The sequence below is a fragment of the Oncorhynchus mykiss genome, chromosome 28 (assembly GCF_057628025.1).
Source record: "Oncorhynchus mykiss isolate SJ-2025 chromosome 28, ASM5762802v1, whole genome shotgun sequence".
Classification (NCBI taxonomy): domain Eukaryota; kingdom Metazoa; phylum Chordata; class Actinopteri; order Salmoniformes; family Salmonidae; genus Oncorhynchus; species Oncorhynchus mykiss.
Window position 1 is genome coordinate 41,550,547 of NC_143049.1, and position 22,583 is coordinate 41,573,129.

The 22,583-nt window shown below is 41.6% G+C and overlaps 1 protein-coding gene across 3 annotated transcripts in view; it reads right to left on the reverse strand.

Moving 5' to 3' along the window:
* LOC110509148 (twisted gastrulation protein homolog 1-A) overlaps positions 1-9,396 on the reverse strand; it is a 91,481-nt gene extending 82,085 nt beyond the window's left edge. The window contains exons 1-2 of one of the 3 annotated variants that reach the window (XM_036966758.2): positions 8,900-9,396; positions 7,433-7,623 (exon numbers count right to left, since the gene is read on the reverse strand). In XM_036966758.2, the coding sequence (XP_036822653.1) occupies positions 7,433-7,570 (138 nt within the window). In that variant the 5' untranslated portion in view covers positions 7,571-7,623; positions 8,900-9,396. Of the gene's footprint in view, positions 1-7,432; positions 7,624-8,760 lie in introns of all 3 variants that reach the window. The other 2 variants (XM_036966759.2, XM_090224748.1) reach the window with 2 other exon arrangements.
* Positions 9,397-22,583: the final 13,187 nt, after the last annotated feature.

Genomic DNA, 22,583 nt, shown 5'->3' on the forward strand with positions numbered 1-22,583 from the left:
GACCCAGCTAAACAGACCCAGCTAAACAGACCATTACTGACCCAGCTAAACAGACCGTTACTGACCCAGCTAAACAGACCCAGCTAAACAGGCCGTTACTGACCCAGCTAAACAGGCCGTTACAGACCCAGCTAAACAGGCCGTTACAGACCCAGCTAAACAGGCCGTTACAGACCCAGCTAAAAAGGCCGTTACTGACCCAGCTAAACAGGCCGTTACTGACCCAGCTAAACAGGCCGTTAGTGACCCAGCTAAACAGGCCGTTACTGACCCAGCTAAACAGACCCAGCTAAACAGACCATTACTGACCCAGCAAAACAGACCGTTACAGACCCAGCTAAACAGACCGTTACAGACCCAGCTAAACAGACCGTTACAGACCCAGCTAAACAGACCGTTACAGACCCAGCTAAACAGACCGTTACTGACCCAGCTAAACAGACCCAGCTAAACAGGCCGTTACTGACCCAGCTAAACAGACCCAGCTAAACAGACCATTACTGACCCAGCTAAACAGACCGTTACTGACCCAGCTAAACAGGCCGTTACAGACCCAGCTAAAAAGGCCGTTACTGACCCAGCTAAACAGGCCGTTAGTGACCCAGCTAAACAGGCCGTTAGTGACCCAGCTAAACAGACCCAGCTAAACAGACCATTACTGACCCAGCAAAACAGGCCGTTACTGACCCAGCTACAGGCCGTTACTGACCCAGCTAAACAGGCCGTTACTGACCCAGCTAAACAGGCCGTTACTGACCCAGCTAAACAGGCCGTTACTGACCCAGCTAAACAGGCCGTTACTGACCCAGCTAAACAGACCGTTACTGACCCAGCTAAACAGACCAAAGTACTCAGAGAAGCTGTCTAATTCTGTAGCGACGCGTTGAAAAGAACAGCAATCTGGAAGAGAAATTGAGAGTGGAGCTTGAAAGAGAACGTGTATACTAGAAAGTAGTCCGTTGGAGGTCGGTCGGAGGAGAAAGTGTATACAACAGTCATAGCCAAAAGTTGAGAATGACACAAATATTAATTCACAAAATCTGCTGCCTCAGTTTGTATGATGGCAATTTGCATATAGTTCAGAATGTTATGAAGAGTGATCAGATGAATTGCAATTAATTGCAAAGTCCCTCTTTGCCATGCAAATGAACTGAATCCCCCCAAAAAACATTTCCACTGCATTTCAGCCCTGTCACAAAAGGACCAGCTGACATCATGTCAGTGATTCTCTCGTTAACACAGGTGTGAGTGTTGACGAGGACAAGGCTCGAGATCACTCTGTCATGCTGATTGAGTTTGAATAACAGACTGGAAGCTTCAAAAGGAGGGTGGTGCTTGTGTAACGGATGTGAAACGCTAGCTTAGTTAGCGGTGATGCACGCTAAATAGTGTTTCAATCGGTGACGTCACTTGCTCTGAGACCTTGAAGTAGTGGTTCCCCTTGCTCTGCAAAAAAATCAAATCAGCTGCTGGTCATTCTGAAATAACCTCCGTCTCCAGTTCTCTAGTCTTTAAACGGTCAGGCTGATACACGAGTCACTCTGGCCCTCTCCGCGGCTTTTGTGGAGCGATGAGTAACGATACTTTGAGGGTGACTGTTGTTGATGTGTGCAGAGGGTCCCTGGTTCGCGCCCGGGTATGGGCGAGGGGACGGTCTAAAGTTATACTGTTACACTTGGAATCATTGTTCTTCCTCTGTCAACCATGGTTACCTGCAAGGAAACATGTGCCTTCATCATTGCTTTGCACAAAAAGGGCTTCACAGGAAAGGATATTGCTGCCAGTAAGATTGCACCTAAATCAACCATTTATCAGATCATCAAGAACTTCAAGTAGAGCCATTCAATTGTTGTGAAGGCGGCTTCAGGGCGCCCAGGAAAGTCCAGCAAGCGCCAGGACCGTCTCCTAAAGTTGATTCAGCTGCGGGATCGGGGCACCACCAGTACAGAGCTTGCTCAGGAATGGCAGCAGGAAGGTGTGAGTGCATCTGACTTTTGGAGGATGGCCTGGTGTCAAGAAGGGCAGCAAAGAAGCCACTTCTCTCCAGGAAAAACATCAGGGACAGACTGATATTCTGCAAAAGGTACAGGGATTGGACTGCTGAGGACTTGGGTAAAGTAATTTTCTCTGAGTCCCCTTTCCGATTGTTTGGGGCATCCAGAAAAAAGCTTGTCCGGAGAAGACAAGGTGAGCGCTACCATCCGTCCTGTGTCATGCCAACAGTAAAGCATCCTGAGACCATTCATGTGTGGGGTTGCTTCTCAGCCAAGGGAGTGGGCTCACTCACATATTTGCCTAAGAACACAGCCATGAATAAAGAAATGGTACCAACACATCCTCCGAGAGCAACTTCTCCCAACCATCCAGGAACAGTTTGGTGACGAACAATGCCTTTTCCAGCATGATGGAGCACCTTGCCATAAGGCAAAAGTGATAAGTGGCTCGGGGAACAAAACATTGATATTTTGTGTCCATGGCCAGGAAACTGGCCTGCCATCAGTCAGGATGTGACCCAGAAGTGAATTGACAGCATGCCAGGGCGGATTGCAGAGGTCTTGAAAAAGAAGGGTCAACACTGCAAATATTGACTCTTTGCATCAACTTCATGTAATTGTCAATAAAAGCCTTTGACACTTATGAAATGCTTGTAATTATACTTCAGTATTCCATAGTAACATCTGACAAAAAATATCTAAAGACACTGAAGCTGCAAACTGTGTGAAATTAATATTTGTATCATTCTCAAAACATTTGGCCACGACTGTAGAAAGTAGTCGGTTGGAGGAGAGCGTGTGTGTAGACAGAGCGTGTGTGTAGACAGAGCGTGTGTGTAGACAGAGCGTGTGTGTAGCCTTGCCCTGCTGAGCTGAGTAGTCATGTAGAACTGTGAAATTGCTGCCCCACCCTACTAACAGCTGGCTGGGTCTGGAGTGAGTAGACTGGAGGTTGGAGACTTACAGTTAACATCACAACAACTTCACACAGACAGGGCAGGCTACAGCTAACACACAATGACTTCACACAGACAGGGTAGGCTACAGCTAACAACACACAACGACTTCACGCAGACAGGGCAGGCTACAGCTAACAACGACTTCACGCAGACAGGGCAGGCTACAGCTAACACCACACCACGACTTCACGCAGACAGGGCAGAATACAGCTAACACCACACAACGACTTCACACAGACAGGGCAGGCTACAGCTAACACCACACAACGACTTCACACAGACAGGGCAGGCTACAGCTAACACCAGAACGACTTCACACAGACAGGGCAGGCTACAGCTAACACCACAACGACTTCACACAGACAGGGCAGGCTACAGCTAACACCACAACGACTTCACACAGACAGGGCAGGCTACAGCTAACAACACACTAACGGGTGGGTCTGGATTGAACAAGCTGCTGGGCCAGTCTACAGTGGCGGTTCTAGACCATTTCAACTGTTAGAGGGGCGAAGCTGGGGCCAGTTGAACTGTTAGAGGGGCCAGTTACATTAGACGTTATTGTCGTCATATCGTTTTCTTCACTGCATTGCAGGCATTAGCAGGCACAAAGACCAAAGTTCATAAACATCATCGTTGCCACTGTCTAATAAAAGAACGATAGCAAAAATGAGTTATGTAAAAATTATTTCATACTCCACATTTCGGGGGGCCACAAGGGGGTCCAAAATTGTTGTCACAGGGGCACTTGCCTCCCCCCCAGAACCGCCACTGCCGGCCTAAAGCCTAGAACAGCCTCACAACTCATCCTCCTTCCTGTCCGGGGAGTTCAGACCAATGACTCTGGTTGTTGTGGATGTGTCACTAGCCCATTAAATCACTAGGAGAGACTGTTGCTTTCACGGACAAGTTAACAAGCGTCTGAGAGTTCAAAGCAGCAAGTCTATAAATACTCAGAGGCTCTACTCAGAACACACGGAATATCCAGTGGCTACAGACAGGTGTCATGCATGGAAAGATGTGATGCTAGAGAGAGAGGTAGAGAAAGAGGTCACCATAAGCACACTGTCTTCTCTTGAGAGCCCGGATTGTGTGCCCAATGTCCACAAAATGAGGAGGAAACTGAGCTGCACTTCCTAACCTTCTGCCAAACTGTATGACCATATTAGAGAGACATATTTCCCACAAAGAATTTGAAAACAAATCAAATTTTGAGAAACTCCCATATCAACTGGATTTACATACCAGTGTGACATCACAGCAGCAAGATGTGTGACCTGTTGCCACAAGAAAAAAGGGCAACCAGTGAAGAACAAACACCATTGTAAATACAACCCATATTTATGTTTATTTTCCCTTTTGTACTTTCACTATTTGCATGTCGTTACAACACTGTATAGACACACTATGACCTTTGAAATGTGTGAGTAATGTTTACTGTTCATTTTATATTGTTTATTTCACTTTTGTTTATTATCTATTTCACTTGCTTTGGAAATGGAACCATATTTCCCATGCCAATAAAGCCCTTTGAATTGACAGAGACAGAGAGAGAGAGTTCATCTGGATTTGGCCTAAGGAGCAGGAACCCAGACTTCACCAAATAAAAACACAGGCATTCTCATCCTACAAGAAGCACGGTATAGAGGAGACAGACCCACTGGTTGCCCTCTAGGTTACAGAGAGCTGGTAGTCCCATCCACCACACTACCAGGTGTGAAACACGGTATAGAGGAGACAGACCCACTGGTTACCCTCTAGGTTACAGAGAGCTGGTAGTCCCATCCACCACACTACCAGGTGTGAAACACGGTATAGAGGAGACAGACCCACTGGTTGCCCTCTAGGTTACAGAGTGCTGGTAGTCCCATCCACCACACTACCAGGTGTGAAACACGGTATAGAGGAGACGGACCCACTGGTTGTCCTCTAGGTTACAGAGAGCTGGTCGTCCCATCCACCACACTACCAGGTGTGAAACAGGGAGGAAACTAGGTCTGCTATTAGCTAATATAGAGCAGACCTAACCCACTATTACATTTATCAAAACAGGAACCTTTTACATTTGGTTAAAATATAATTTAAAAAAGGAAACTAGAAATCCATGAAGTTTCATGCAAATGTATGCTAATTATCACTGTTTATAGTTTATAAACATTTTTTAAGAGTTGTAGTTAGGCTAGCCAGCTATATTGTAAATGTAGAACCCTCTGTGGAAAGGCTTCTACCTGGAACCGGAAAGGCTTCTACCTGGAACCATAAAGGGTTCTACCTGTACCTGGAACCATAAAGGGTTCTACCTGGAACCATAAAGGGTTCTACCTGGAACCAAAAAGGGTTCTTTAAAATGGTTATCCTATGGAGAAAGTCGAAGAACCCTTTTAGATTATAGATAGCAGCTTATTTTCTAAGAGTGAATAGCTGTTGTTTTTAATGGTACAGAATAATGTATAGAATTACAGTGGCAAGGAAAAGGTGTGTGAACCCTCAGGAATTACCTGGATTTCTGCATAAATATGACATAACATTTGATCTGATCTTCATCTAAGTCACAACGATAGACAAACACAGTCTGCTTAAACTAACAACACACAAATTATTGTATTTTTCTTTTCTATATTGAATACATAATTTAAACATTCACATTGTAGGTTGGAAAAAGTATGTGAACCCCCTAGGCTAATGACTTCTCCAAAAGCTAATTGGAGTCAGGAGTCAGCTAACCTGGAATCAATGAGACGAGATTGGAAATTATGTCCCATAAAGAACACTCACAAACTTTGAGTTTGCTATTCACAAGAAGCGTTGCCTGATGTGAACCATGCCTCGAACAAAAGAGATCTCAGAAGACCTGAGATTAAAAGTTGTTGCCCTACATAAAGCTGGAAAGGGTTACAAAAGTATCTCTAAAAGTCAGTCCACGGTAAGACAAATTGTCTATAAATGGAGAAATATCAGCACGGTTGCTACTCTCCCTAGGAGTGGCCGTTCTGCAAAGATGACTGCAAGATCAAAAGCGCAGAATTCTCAATGAGGTTCAGAAGAATCCTAGAGTGTCAGCTAAAGACTTACAGAAATCTCTGGAACATGTTAACATCTCTGTTGACAAGTCTACAAAACGTAGAACATGAAACAAGAATGGTGTTCATGGGACGACACCACGGAAGAAGCCACCACGGAAGAAGCCACCACGGAAGAAGCCACCACGGAAGAAGCCACCACGGAAGAAGCCACTGCTGTCCAAAAAAAACATTGCTGCACGTCTGAAGTTTGCAAAGGAGCACCTGGATGTTCCACAGCGCTACTGGAAAAATATTCTGTGGACAGATGAAACTAAAGTTGAGTTGTTTGGAAGGAACACACAACACTATGTGTGGAGAAAAAAAAAGGCACAGCACACCAACATCAAAACCTCATCCCAACTGTAAAGTCTGGTGGAGGGAGCATCATGGTTTAGGGCTGCTTTGCTGTCTCAGGGCCTGGACAGCTTGCTATCGTTGACAAAAAAATGAATGCCCAAGTTCCCAAATTTTTCAGGAGAATGTAAGGCTATCTGTCCGCCAATTGAAGCTCAACAGAAGTTGGGTGACGCAACAGGACAACAACCCAAAAACACAGAAGTAAATCAACAACAGAATGGCTTCAACAGAAGAAAATATGCCTTCTGGGGTGGCCCAGTCAGTCCTGACCTCAAGGGACCTCAAGGGAGCGGTTCACACCAGACATACCAAGAATATTATTATACCAAGAATATTGCTGAACTGAAACAGTTTTGTAAAGAGGAATGGTCCAAAATTCCTCCTGACCGTTGTGGAGGTCTGATCCACAACTACAGAAAACATTTGGTTGAGGTTATTGCTGCCAAAGGAGGTTCAACCAGTTATTAAATCCAAGTGTTCACATACTTTCCCCCCCCCTGCACTGTGAATGTTTACACGGTGTGTTCATTAAAGACACGAGAACGTATAATTGTTTATGTTATTAGTTTAAAGCAGACTGTGTTTGTCTGTTGTTGTGACTTAGATAAAGATCAGATAACATTTTATGACCAATTTATGTAGAAATCCAGGTAATTGTAAAAGGTTCACATACCTTTCTCTTCCCACTGTTTACTCAGGGTCTTTCAACCCCGGTGGAACTCTAGAGCTTGGTGGCAGATCCTGGCTTTCCAACACCGGGTCCGGCCACCAGGGGGGAGTCTTTTATACTTTTTCCTTACCACTGTATGTTGTAAAGGCACATAATGCAACTGGATAAACCACATGAACAAACTAGTGGAGGGAAAAGTGAAAATCCAATAATAGGATACAAATATACAAGACACAGTCACACACACACGGTTGTAATGCAAAGATAGAGTTTGGTTTGGAGTCTGTTAAAAAAAAAAAAATTGGCTGGATTGATGACATCACAAGTGTTCACATTACCCTCTTCTACACATCACCAAGATATGACACACACACACACACACACACACACCTGTATGAGGCACTTGCTGACGTCGGAGGCGCAGAGGGCCTTGTTACAGGCGCTGGTCTGAGAAGGTCCTGACAGGACCAGGAGGAAGAGGAGGGTAGTGGAAGCTGGGACCAGAACACACAGCTGACCAGGCCTCATTCTGATGGTCGGCTCAACACACAGCAACGCAACGTGTGTCTGTCCACCTGACTCTACACACAAGACAGAATAGTGTTAGTGGGAGGTGTGTGATGTGTGGGGGGATACAAATCTGATAGATACTTCACTACATTCCTAAAGAAAATAATGTAGAAAATACATTTTCCCCGACATCCCAAATGTACTCATTACATGTTGACAAGAAAATGGTCCAAATGATACACATCAAGAGAACATCCCTGGTCATCCCTACTGCCTCTGATCTGGAGGATCTGGAGGACTCACTAAACAGAGAAGATCCCTGGTCATACCTAATGCTTCTGATCTGGAGGACTCACTAAACAGAGAAGATCCCTGGTCATCCCTAATGCTTCTGATCTGGAGGACTCACTAAACAGAGAAGATCCCTGGTCATACCTAATGCTTCTGATCTGGAGGACTCACTAAACACAAACGCTTCATTTCTAAATGATATCTGAGTGTTGGAGTTTGCCCCTACCTATCCATCAATAAAATCAACTGAGTAAATCATGCCGTCTGGTTTGCTCAATATAATACATTTGAAATGATTTATACTTTTACTTTTGATACTTAAGTATATTTAAAACCAAATACTTTTAGACTTTTACTTAAGTAGTATTTTACTGGGTGACTTTTACTTGAGTCATTTTTCTATTAAGGATATCTTTACTTTTACTCCAGTATGACAATTGGGTACTTTTCCCCCCATCACTGCATATACACACAGAACAGTCAGCTTCTGCTGTGAATAATGCAGAGGATTTACATTCTCTATGACAAGACACCAAAAGTGACAACCTTTATAGGCAATTACGTCAAGATAAAAAAAAAAAAAGTTATATCAAATCAATAACAAACCGTATTGTTATGAAATCCTGTTTGGTTACAACATATTGACAATAATGTAGGCTCCCATTTGATGTAATGAATAAAAATGTCTCCGCTGTGATATGTTGTTGTTTTTTGTGTGTTTCTCTTACTACAAATACACTGAAGCAGCCCGGGCAGTTAATAGAAGATCTATGTGCCCCAAGTGAGAGAATATTAGAGTAGCATTTGCCTTGCCCTTTCATTTTTCACAATGGAAAGAGGAGAAGACCATTGTGAAAACCACAAGTTATAGTCATTTCGTTAATGACACTGCACTTACGGTAAGTAGCCTAGCATACCTTCTACTAGTCGTTTTACGCGTCGCTTTCCTAGGGGCTAAAACGCCTACCTAGAACACCTAAACCGTTTCCTCGTACGCACAACACCGATTCATCCAGTAACGCCACGTGAGTCAAGATGAGATATTTTAACACTCACCGTGACAGAGTTGCAATAGTTTGGGACGTTTGTTTTTGATTGACGGCTGTATCTCCTACGAACGCAACGCCGCCAGTTTCCTCGCCGGTTCAGGATGGAATAATAACGTGGACTACAGGGTCCCGGGCGTCAGTTTCTCTGCCACAGCAACACACATCTATCTACAGGGCAGTAGGGCGCCTTAAAGACACACCGTTCATTTTCACATCCAGAGTAGTCCAGCAGCTTGGTACGTTAGTTAGTTGGACACCTAGGACGCGTTAGAGTGGTAACATGCTGACCAGACCGGACACGCAAGCGTCGCAAAATACATTTAAAAATCCATGTTAGTCAATTATTGCGCGCGCGCCAACGCGCTTCTGCGTTGCCAAGGGCTAAAATAGAAATCAGTCCTATTTCTGACGCAGATCGTGCTGATCTGCGTTGGGCGGCGCGAACGTGGTGTGGGAAGCGGTGAAAAAAATTCAACATTTTCCAACTTTATGCAAACCACCGCTGGGCGATGACCAATCAAATCGAGTGGTTCCAGTGATGAATGTGACGCGATGCAACCCAAGGCTGGAGACTTTCTTCAGCAAAGCTGGCTGACAAAAATACTAGGATGGAAGCAAATGTAAGTGATTATAACTTCATAACAAATCATGCAAAACATGTACAGTGGACAGGAATATGTTAGTTATTCTGTAGACAAACAATGTTTTTTTTTTTTTTTTTGTCATACAGTTGATTCACAAAAAAATCCATATTTAGCAAGCTAGCTGGCTAGCTGAATGTACAATGTTGTAAGCTTGCCTTGCTGATATTTGCCATGCAATGCAGTTGAAGTAACATAGCTAACTATTTTCTTGCAGTGGTGGATTAAAATACCTGTATGCCTATGGATGTGTAGCCGATCTGTGTATGGGACCCTAAAACGTTTGATATAAATATTAGTTCAGAACCTCAGCTATCATAGCCGGTTGTATCAACTTCAAAACAGTCTGAATGACATGAATGAGGCCTATGGATTGAGTAGAATATAATATAACTTTGTGCCAAGGATGCAAAGTCGTATGTATACACATGTAGTTATTACCATGCATGAGATCCCCACATTGTGGCCTGTACATTGAATATATTCACTGATCATGTAACTCTACCTTGGTAAATAAAGGTGCAGTTTAGGTATGAATGTCTGAGATTATTTTTCAGTCTTATCCAATACCAGGTGTATCAAACTCCATTATTTGAATGATTCTGTGACTGCATGTATGTATTACAGATATACACTTCAACAGTGTTTACCTCTCCTGCTCCTGGGACATCCATGATTACACATTGTAACTATGCAATAGACTAGAAACATGATTAATTTGTAATTCATATATAAAGAAAAAAAAAAACCTATGCATATCTAACTCCCTTCATCTGCATTAATCTGAGGACACAGGATAGTATTTTCAATAAGATACTTAATTTCACCCCGTGGAGAATGTGAAATGCTTTATTGAAAGAAGTTAATTATCCAGGTGTTATAAATACATAATAAATGCATTATAATTGTAATATTATTATAAATGCACGTTCAATCTGTACTTCAATGCACATATGGTGTGCATTATAAAAACTAGGAAGAAAGACGAGGTGGGGAGAGAGGTGTAGAAGACAGAAAGACGAGGTGGGGAGAGAGGTGGAGAAGACAGAAAGACGAGGTGGGGAGAGAGGTGGAGAAGACAGAAAGACGAGGTGGGGAGAGAGGTGTAGAAGACAGAAAGACGAGGTGGGGAGAGAGGTGTAGAAGACAGAAAGACGAGGTGGGGAGAGAGGTGTAGAAGACAGAAAGACGAGGTGGGGAGAGAGGTGTAGAAGACAGAAAGACGAGGTGGGGAGAGAGGTGTAGAAGACAGAAAGACGAGGTGGGGAGAGAGGTGTAGAAGACAGAAAGACGAGGTGGGGAGAGAGGTGGAGAAGACAGAAAGACGAGGTGGGGAGAGAGGTGGAGAAGACAGAAAGACGAGGTGGGGAGAGAGGTGTAGAAGACAGAAAGACGAGGTGGGGAGAGAGGTGGAGAAGACAGAAAGACGAGGTGGGGAGAGGTGGAGAAGACAGAAAGACGAGGTGGGGAGAGAGGTGGAGAAGACAGAAAGACGAGGTGGGGAGAGAGGTGGAGAAGACAGAAAGACGAGGTGGGGAGAGGTGTAGAAGACAGAAAGACGAGGTGGGGAGAGAGGTGTAGAAGACAGAAAGACGAGGTTACACATTGTAACTATGCAATAGACTAGAACACGTGATTCAACGAGTTAAAGGCTGATTTGCAATTCATATGTACAGAAATGTAATTTAAATAACAGTACACTACACTTCCTATGCATCATGTAAATACTCAAACCGGCTCATCTCAATATCTAATGCTCTTCATCTGTGTTGATCTGATAAACACAGGATAGGTGTAGTATTTCGTCAAATGAGAGACTTAATTTCAACCAGTAGATAATGTGAAACGCTTTATTTAAAGAAGTTCATTATTCCAGGTGTTATAAATACATAATACATGGATTATAAATATTATAATATTATATAAATACAAGTTCAATCTGTACTTCAATGCACATCTGTTGTGCATGATAAAAACATAGGAAGAAAGAGGTGTAAAAGACAAAGGGAAAGAGGTAAGAACGAAGGAGCAGGGAAGGCAGCAAATGATTAATGAATCACAGTGCTACCCTAATAGAGCCTCTAGTGGTGTCTCCTAACCAGCCTTGGGCTCCCAGTCGGCCTGAAGGATATCTTAAGAGCGGGTGAGGTGGCAATGACGGGGACTGGCTTCCTCTCTCACATCAAAACATACCTGCAGACGAGAGACAGATGGAGAGAGAGAGAGAACATGAAAACATACCTGCAGATGAGAGACAGATGGAGAGAGAGAGAGAACATGAAAACATACCTGCAGATGAGAGACAGATGGATAGAGAGAGAACATGAAAACATACCTGCAGATGAGAGACAGATGGATAGAGAGAGAGAGCATGAAAACATACCTGCAGATGAGAGACAGATGGATAGAGAGAGAGAGCATGAAAACATACCTGCAGACGAGAGACAGATGGATAGAGAGAGAACATGAAAACATACCTGCAGATGAGAGACAGATGGATAGAGAGAGAGAGAGCATGAAAACATACCTGCAGACGAGAGACAGATGGATAGAGAGAGAACATGAAAACATACCTGCAGATGAGAGAAAGATGGATAGAGAGAGAACATGAAAACATACCTGCAGATGAGAGACAGATGGATAGAGAGAGAACATGATTAAGTCTTGTTTTTTTATTCTAACACGGTCAGTCATCATAATCATCAGGAGGTGAAATGCAAAACTGACCTTGGATCATTAACTCTGGGACTACTACATCTCTTTAGTAATACTTCCTGTATAATATAAACTGACCTGGGATCATTAACTCTGGGACTACTACATCTCTTTAATAATACTTCCTGTATAATATAAACTGACCTGGGATCATTAACTCTGGGACTACTACATCTCTTTAATAATACTTCCTGTATAATATAAACTGACCTGGGATCATTAACTCTGGGACTACTACATCTCTTTAATAATACTTCCTGTATAATATAAACTGACCTGGGATCATTAACTCTGGGACTACTGCATCTCTTTAATAATACTTCCTGTATAATATAAACTGACCTGGGATCATTAACTCTGGGACTACTACATCTCTTTAATAATACTTCCTGTATAATATAAACTGACCTGGGATCATTAACTCTGGGACTACTACATCTCTTTAATAATACTTCCTGTATAATATAAACTGACCTGGGATCATTAACTCTGGGACTACTACATCTCTTTAATAATACTTCCTGTATAATATAAACTGACCTGGGATCATTAACTCTGGGACTACTACATCTCTTTAATAATACTTCCTGTATAATATAAACTGACCTGGGATCATTAACTCTGGGACTACTACATCTCTTTAATAATACTTCCTGTATAATATAAACTGACCTGGGATCATTAACTCTGGGACTACTACATCTCTTTAGTAATACTTCCTGTATAATATAAACTGACCTTGGATCATTAACTCTGGGACTACTGCATCTCTATCTGTATTTCAATGTAAAGCATCTCTTTAATAATACTTCCTGTTGACCCCACCATGTGACTTCTCACCTCTGATCATGCTGTGCCCTCAAAATGTCAGCCAGTTCAGATGCGGGTTCACCAAACACAGCTGATATAACCTAGAGGATTTAGGGAGAAGGGGGAGAGAGGGATGAAGTGAAGGAGAGACTGTTATTGAGAAAATAAGGTAGAGACACAATGTTCAACAGGAATCTGTGTGTGTGGCCTCCCCTGGTGTCCATACTAAGTGTGTAATTAATGCTGAAAAAACATGCAGACATGAGGACAAACTATATAGCGTGGTTATTTAAATATAAATAATGAAGTGTCTCACTATTCTCCATGGTTGGCCCTCTTGCCTATTCTTTGAAGGTGGAAGGAGCCACAGTTATACACCTGAGCCTGCTTACTGCACAACACAATCCAACAACCAGATTGATACATGAGTTTGTAGGTGTGGGTTATAATGTGTCGAATTGTTCTAAATGTTTGCAATATGGGTGACTTAAATAGCCTGTTTTGTTTTTGTACAGACATCACACCCTTACCTACACATCACCTGAGAAGTAGCAATCAAAAGGGAGAGAAACTATGAATTGAATAACTGCAGTTGACATAGCTAAGTAAAAGGAAAGGTGATCCATCATGCTGGAAAAGGCATTGTTCATCACCAAACTGTTCCTGGATGGTTGGGAGAAGTTGCTCTCGGAGGATATGTTGGTACCATTCTTTATTCATGGCTGTGTTAGGCAAAATTGTGAGTGAGCCCACTCCCTTGGCTGAGAAGCAACCCCACACATGAATGGTCTCAGGATGCTTTATTTTTGGCATGACACAGGACTGATGGTAGCGCTCACCTTGTCTTCTCCGGACAAGCTTGTTTCCGGATGCCCCAAAACAATTGGAAAGGGGATTTATCAGAGAAAATTATTTTACCCCAGTCCTCAGCAGTCCAATCCCTGTACCTTTTGCAGAATATCAGTCTGTCCCTGATGTTTTTCCTGGAGAGAAGTGGCTTCTTTGCTGCCCTTCTAGACACCAGGCCATCCTCCAAAAGTCTTCGCCTCACTGTGCGTGCAGATTAGAGGTCGACCGATTAATCGGAATGGCCGATTAATTAGGGCCGATTTCAAGTTTTCATAACAATTGGAAATCTTTATTTAATCTTTATTTAACTAGGCAAGTCAGTTAAGAACACATTATTTAATTCTTATTCAATGACTGCCTAGGAACAGTGGGTTAACTGCCTCATTCAGGGGCAGAATGACAGATTTTCACCTTGTCCACTCGGGGGATCCAATCTTGCAACCTTACAGTTAACTAGTCCAACGCAATAACGACCTGCCTCTCTCTCGTTGCACTCCACAAGGAGACTGCCTGTTACACGAATGCAGTAAGCCAAGGTAAGTTGCTAGCTAGCGTTAAACTTATCTTATAAAAAACAATCAATCATAATCACTAGTTAACTACACATGGTTGATGATATTACTAGATATTTGGGTTGGGTATAAGCTGACTGAGCATACAAGTATCTAAGTATCTGACTGAGCGGTGGTAGGCAGAAGCAGGAGCGTAAACATTCATTCAAACAGTACTTTGTTGCGTTTTGCCAGCAGCTCGTCGTTGTGCGTCAAGCATTGCGCTGTTTATGACTTCAAGCCTATCAACTCCTGAGATTAGGCTGGTGTAACCGAAGTGAAATGGCTAGCTAGTTAGCGCGTGCTAATAGCGTTTCAAAACGTCACTCGCTCTGAGACTTGGAGTAGTTGTTCCGCTTGCTCTGCATGGGTAACGCTGCTTCGAGGGTGGCTGTTGTCGTTGTGTTCCTGGTTCGAGCCCAGGGAGGAGCGAGGAGGAAATGGGAATATTGAAGACTCATTTTAAAAGGAACCACCAGCTTTCATATGTTCTCATGTTCTGAGCAAGGAACTGAAACGTTAGCTTTCTTACATAGACATATTGCACTTTTACTTTCTTCTCCAACACTTTGTTTTTGCATTATTTAAACCAAATTGAACATGTTTCATTATTTATTTGAGGCTAAATTGTTTTTATTGATGTATTAAGTTCAAACAGGTGTTCATTCAGTATTGTTGTAATTGTCATTATTACAAATATATATATACATATACATATATACATATATACATACATATATATATACATATATATATATACATATACATATACATATATACATACATATATATACATATACATATATACATATATACATACATATATATATATATATATACACATATACATATATACATATATACATACATATATATATATATATACACATATACATATATACATACATATATATATATATATATACACACATATACATATATACACACATACATATACATATATATACACATATACATATATATATATATATATACATATATATATACACATACATACATACATACATACATACATACATATATATATATATACATACATACATACATACATACATACAGAGAGAGATCTTTTTTTTTAAATCTGCCGTTTAATCTGTATCGTCTTTTTTGGTCCTCCAATAAATCGGTATCGGCGTTGAAAAATCAAAATCGGTCAACATCTAGTGCAGATGCACAGCCATTCCTGAGCAAGCTCTGTACTGGTGGTGCCCCGATCCCGCAGCTGAATCAACTTTAGGAGACGGTTCTGATGCTTGCTGGACTTTCTTGGGTGCCCTGAAGCCTTCTTCACAACAATTGAACCGCTTTCCTTTAAGTTCTTGATGATCCAATAAATGGTTGATTTATGTGCAATCTTACTGGCAGCAATATCCTGTGAAGCCCTTTGTGTGCAAAGCAATGACGGCATGTGTTTCCTTGCAGGTAACCATGGTTGACAGAGGAAGAACAATGATTCCAAGCACCACCCTCCTTTTAAAGCTTCCAGTCTGTTATTCGAACTCAATCTGCATGAGAGTGATCTCCAGCCTTATCCTCGTCAACACAAACACCTGTGTTAACGAGAGAATTCTCTGACATGATGTCAGCTGGTCCTTTTTGTGGTAGGGCTGAAATGCAGTGGAAATGTTTTGGGGGGATTCAGTTAATTTGCTTGGCAAAGAGGGACTTTGCAATTAATTGCAATTCATCTGATCACTCTTCATAACATATATACAAATTGCCATCATACAAACTGAGGCAGCAGACTTTTGTGAAAATGTATATTTTGTGTATTTGTGTCATTCTCAAAACTTTGGGCCATGACTGTAGTCTACGGTAACAGCTCTTTGACCCTCTTTGAAGAAGTAAGAGCTGAAGATCTCCCATGCTGCGTTGTTGGACCCCATCCTTGAAACATCCTGCACACAGCAACGAGCTGCAGATCCCCTCTTGTCCATCTCAGGAAGTTATACAGGACACAGGTAGCCTTCACACGCCTGAATTAACCCAGGAGGCAGTCCCAGATGTCCCTGGTCACCCAATCTTTCAGTGCCACAGCAACTGTAGGCAATAGTTTTGAAGGAATCTCCAGGTACAGTTGAAGTCGGAAGTTTACATACACCTTAGCCAAATACATTTAAACTAAGTTTTTCACAATTCCTGACATTTAATCCTAGTAACAATTCCCCGTCTTAGGTCAGTTAGGATCACCACTTTATTTTAAGAATGTGAAATGTCAGAATAATAGGAGAGAATTATTTATTTCAGCTTTTATTTCTTTCATCACATTCCCAGTGGGTCAGAAGTTTACATACACTCAAATAGTATTGGTAGCATTGCCTTAAACAATTTAAACTTGAGTCAAACGTCTTCCACAAGCTTCCCACAATAAGTTGGGTGAATTTTGTCCCATTCTCCTGACAGAGCTGGTGTAACTGAGTCAGGTTTGTAGGCCTCCTTGCTCACACACGCTTTTTCAGTCCTGCCTACATATTTTCTATGGGATTGAGTTCAGGGCTTTGTGATGGCCACTCCAATACCTTGTCTTTGTTGTCCTTAAGCCATTTTGCCACAACTTTGGAAGTATGCTTGGAGTCATTCTCCATTTGGAAGACCCATTTGCAACCAAGCTTTAACTTCCTGACTGATGTCTTGAGATGTTACTTCAATATATCCACATTTTCCTCCCTCATGATGCCATCTATATTGTGAAGTACACCAGTCCCTCCTGCAGCAAAGCACCCTCACAAGATGATGCTGCCACCCACGTACTTCACGGTTGGGATGGTGTTCTTCGGCTTGCAAGCCTCCCCCATTTTCCTCCAAACATAACAATGGTCATTATGGCCAAACAGTTATATTTTTGTTTCATCAGACCAGAGGACATTTCTCAAAAAAGTAAGATCTTTGTCTCCATGTGCAGTTGCAAACTATAGTCAGTTTTTTTATGGTTGTTTTGAAGCAGTGGCTTCTTCCTTTGTGGGTGGCCTTTCAGGTTATGTCGATATAGGACTAGTTTTACTGTGGATATAGATACTTTAGTACCTGTTTCCTCCAGCATCTTCACAAGGTCCTTTGCTGTTGTTCTGGGATTGATTTGCTCTTTTTTCACCAGTGTGTTCATCTCTAGGAGACAGAACGCATCTCCTTCCTGAGCGGTATGACGGCTGCGTGGTCCCCATTGTGTTTATATTTGCATACTATTGTTTGTACAGATGAGCGTGGTACCTTCAGGCATTTGGAAATTGCTCCCAAGGATGAACCAGACTTGTGGAGGTCTACAAATTTTTTTCCTTGGCTGATTTCTTTTGATTTTCCGATGATGTCAAGCAAAGAGGCACTGAGTTCGAAGGTAGGCCTTGAAATACATTCACAGGTACACCTCCAATTGACTCAAATTATGTCGTTTAGCCTATCAGAAGCTTCTAAAGCCATTATATAATTTTATGGAATTTTCCAAGCTGTTTAAAGGCACAGTCAACTTAGTGTATGTAAACTTCTGACTCACAGGAATTGTGATACAGTGAATTCTAAGTGAAATAATCTGTCTGTAAACAATTATTGGAAAAATTACTTGTGTCATGCACAAAGAAGATGTCCTAACCGACTTGACAAACTATAGTTTGTTAACAAGAAATGTGTGGAGTGGTTGAAACACTTAGTTTGGAGTCACTACAACTTGTTTATGTAAACTTTCGACTTCAACTATATGTGTAGGAATATGGAAGATAATGTAATTATTAGACTTTTACATCACCAGGTCATTGTGGATTGCATCCCCAAGACCAGGACTGAGAACCACAGCTCTCTGTATCTGAGGACAGAAAACCTCACAAGAAACTGACTTCATTGTACTCAAATTAGACCGCACGGAATATTACATTACTTTTATCTTCGTCATCACTTCTAGGGACAGGAACTACACAAAAGTACCTGCCCTATCCAGAATAGCCTCCTCTCTCATTGACAGTTGGTGCTGCTATCCTTTCGCTCTCCTCCATGGCTGTTAGCTAGCTACCTACAAATGTATTTTGAGTTTGCTTTTTTACAGTGACAAATACATCAAGATAGCTAGCTAATATGAAGTAAGGTATCTGGTAAAAAATTGCATTCACTTAGCTAGCTATCTATACAGTATTTCAAGTTGGCTAGATAGCTAGCTCCTTTAGCAGCTCATTTGAGTTAGCCTGCACTGTAGCTAGTTAGCTAATCGTTTTTAAAAGCATTTTCTAAGTGTATTTACTTGAATAGGTTCTCACAGCCATGTGGACGATTGGAAACAGGGCAGCAAAGTTAGTTAGTCACCAGAGTAGTTTAGAGCAGTGTTACTATTTACCTGTGAATACATTCATGAAATGGACAACGGATTAACCCCATTTACCTGTGAATACATTCATGAAATGGACAACGGATTAACCCCATTTACCTGTGAATACATTCATGAAATGGAGAACGGATTAACCCCATTTACCTGTGAATACATTAATGAAATGGACAACGGATTAACCCCATTTACCTGTGAATACATTCATGAAATGGAGAACGGATTAACCCCATTTACCTGTGAATACATTCATGAAATGGACAACGGATTAACCCCATTTACTTGTGAATACATTCATGAAATGTAAATGGGGTTAATCCGTTCTCCCTGTGAAAACATTCATGAAATGGACAACGGATTAACCCCCTTTACCTGTGAATACATTCATGAAATGGAGAACGGATTAACCCATTTTACCTATTTGATAACCAGACCTTCATACAAACTTGCTGAATTCTTGATGCACCATCGAACGTGCTGCTATATGCTGCCAGAACGCCGAAACGGCACGTGGCAATTTACCACCTGCTAGTTTACGCCAGCTGTTAGGCAAAACGCAGGTTTTCCACCATAATTTGCAAATAAATTATTTTTCTTTTTTTTTTATCAAATTTTGTCTGTCATAGTTGAAGTGTACCTATGATGGAAATTACAGGCCTCATCTTTTTAAGTGGGAGAACTTGCACAATTGGGGGCTGACTAAATACGTTTTTTTGCCCCACTGTAAGTGTACATTGTGTAGTAAGCTGTTAGTAGCCCATGTGCCTTACCCTAATAATTTGGTCCCTTTCCTCCCTAATAACTTAGTCTAGTGTGCTACAGTGAGGGAAAAAAACGTCTGACCTCTGTGATTGCCAACAAGGGTTTTGCCACCAAGTAATGTTTTGCAGAGGGGGTCAAATACTTATTTCCCTCATTAAAATGGCAATCAATTTATAACATTTTTGACATGTGTTTTTCAGGATTTTGTTGTTGTTATTCTGTCTCTCACTTCAAATAAACCTACCATTAAAATTAGACTGATCATTTCTTTGTCAGTGGGCAAACGTACAAAATCAGCAGGGGATCAAATACTTTTTCCCCCTCACTGTAACTTTGTGGTGCACATTTAGCCTATAGCCTGTTTTAGAGAAATTAAATCATTGAATATTCTAAAAGCTTTCATTGTCTATTTACAGTGCCTTGCGAAAGTATTCGGCCCCCTTGAACTTTGCGACCTTTTGCCAAATTTTAGGATTCAAACATAAAGATATAAAACTGTATTTTTTTGAGAAGAATCAACAACAAGTGGGACACAATCATGAAGTGGAACGACATTTATTGGATATTTCAAACTTTTTTAACAAATCAAAAACTGAAAAATTGGGCGTGCAAAATTATTCAGCCCCCTTAAGTTAACACCTTTTGCTGCGATTTCAGCTGTAAGTCGCTTGGGATATGTCTATCAGTTTTGCACATCGAGAGAGTGAATTTTTTCCCCATTCCTCCTTGCAAAACAGCTCGAGCTCAGTGAGGTTGGATGGAGAGCATTTGTGAACAGCAATTTTCAGTTCTTTCCACAGATTCTCGATTGGATTCAGGTCTGGACTTTGACTTGGCCATTCTAACACCTGGATATGTTTATTTTTGAACCATTCCATTGTAGATTTTGCTTTTTGTTTTGGATCATTGTCTTGTTGGAAGACAAATCTCCGTCCCAGTCTCAGGTCTTTTGCAGACTTCATCAGGTTTTCTTCCAGAATGGTCCTGTATTTGGCTCCATCCATCTTCCCATCAATTTTAACCATCTTCCCTGTCCCTGCTGAAGAAAAGCAGGCCCAAACCATGATGCTGCCACCACCATGTTTGACAGTGGGGATGGTGTGTTCAGGGTGATGAGCTGTGTTGCTTTTACACCAAACATAACATCTTGCATTGTTGCCAAAAAGTTCAATTTTGGTTTCATCTGACCAGAGCACCTTCTTCCACATGTTTGGTGTGTCTCCCAGGTGGCTTGTGGCAAACTTTAAACAACACTTTTTATAGATATCTTTAAGAAATGGCTTTATTCTTGCCACTCTTCCATAAAGGCCAGATTTGTGCAATATATGACTGATTGTTGTCCTATGGACAGAGTCTCCCACCTCAGCTGTAGATCTCTGCAGTTCATCCAGAGTGATCATGGGCCTCTTGGCTGCATCTCTGATCAGTCTTCTCCTTGTATGAGCTGAAAGTTTAGAGGGACGGCCAGGTCTTGGTAGATTTGCATTGGTCTGATACCCCTTCCATTTCAATATTATCACTTGCACAGTGCTCCTTGGGATATTTAAAGCTTGGGAAATCTTTTTGTATCCAAATCCGGCTTTAAACTTCTTCACAACAGTATCTCGGACCTGCCTGGTGTGTTCCTTGTTCTTCATGATGCTCTCTGCGCTTTTAACGGACCTCTGAGACTATCGCAGTGCAGGTGCATTTATACAGAGACTTGATTACACACAGGTGGATTGTATTTATCATCATTAGTCATTTAGGTCAAAATTGGATCATTCAGAGATCCTTACTGAACTTCTGGAGAGAGTTTGCTGCACTGAAAGTAAAGGGGCTGAATAATTTTGCACGCCCAATTTTTCAGTTTTTTATTTGTTAAAAAAGTTTGAAATATCCAATAAATGTCGTTCCACTTCATGATTGTGTCCCACTTGTTGTTGATTCTTCACAAAAAAATACAGTTTTATATCTTTATGTTTGAAGCCTGAAATGTGGCAAAAGGTCGCAAAGTTCAAGGGGGCCGAATACTTTCGCAAGGCACTGTATATGCCCCCTTTATTTGTCCTACAGTTCTGACTTGTTGTACAGGGAATACACTAAGAACGGACCATGTTCTGAATTCTGTAACTTTACATTTCAAAAGAGCTGAACAAATAGTTAAACTGACAACGTCCGTCCTAGCTCGCTCATTAATGTCTTAATCTAAATTACGGATCGCCTCATCCACTTGTCGTCCCCTTACACCATAGTTTGTACATCTCAATTGTCAGTAGAAACCACATTTGTTTAAGCAAGTCAGCCATATCAGCTATGTTCTTTAAAAAGGCAGTAAATGAGGCTGAACGAACTGTTTCGCTGCCAGACAAGGCTCCAGTGATAGCCAGGTGTAGCGGTGGTAAGGATTCACTCCATGGCGCTGAAAAGAAAGCTCTGTTGTTGGGACAGTTTCATGTAGACCTTAACAGTTTGGCATGCATCTAAAACACTGGTCTTTATAATGTCGAAATTAAAACACATCTTCAACCTTCATACCACACCCCCACAAACTTAAATCATACACTCAACCATTAAGCGAAAGCCTCAAATATCACATTCATTTGTATGACTCCACTGTTGTATATTCATATAAAGTTTGTTGCCGCTTCAGTCATGTCTTCGCGTTACGTGGGTCAAACATAAACCCCCTAATGATTGGTTGACAATAGATCCCGCCCACTGCAGGTATTGGCTGCAGGATGAAGAGGGTGAAGAGCAACTACAGAAACCTGCAGTCAAAACTTCATGACCTTTTGAGCACATTCTTTTTTTTTAAAAGATCATTCAGTCGACATCGAGGCGCAAGTCAGACAAAACATTTTTTTACCCCATAATGATTTTTATTATTGATTTTTTATTTTTATTTTTTTTAAAAGGTGGTGACCAAACGATTTGTTAAAACTGACCCGAATCAACGACTTCAATAGATATTCTATCTGTCCCATTATGGTGTAGGTGAGAGCACGGCAGTATTATGGTGTAGGTGAGAGCGCGGCAGTATTATGGTGTTGGTGACAG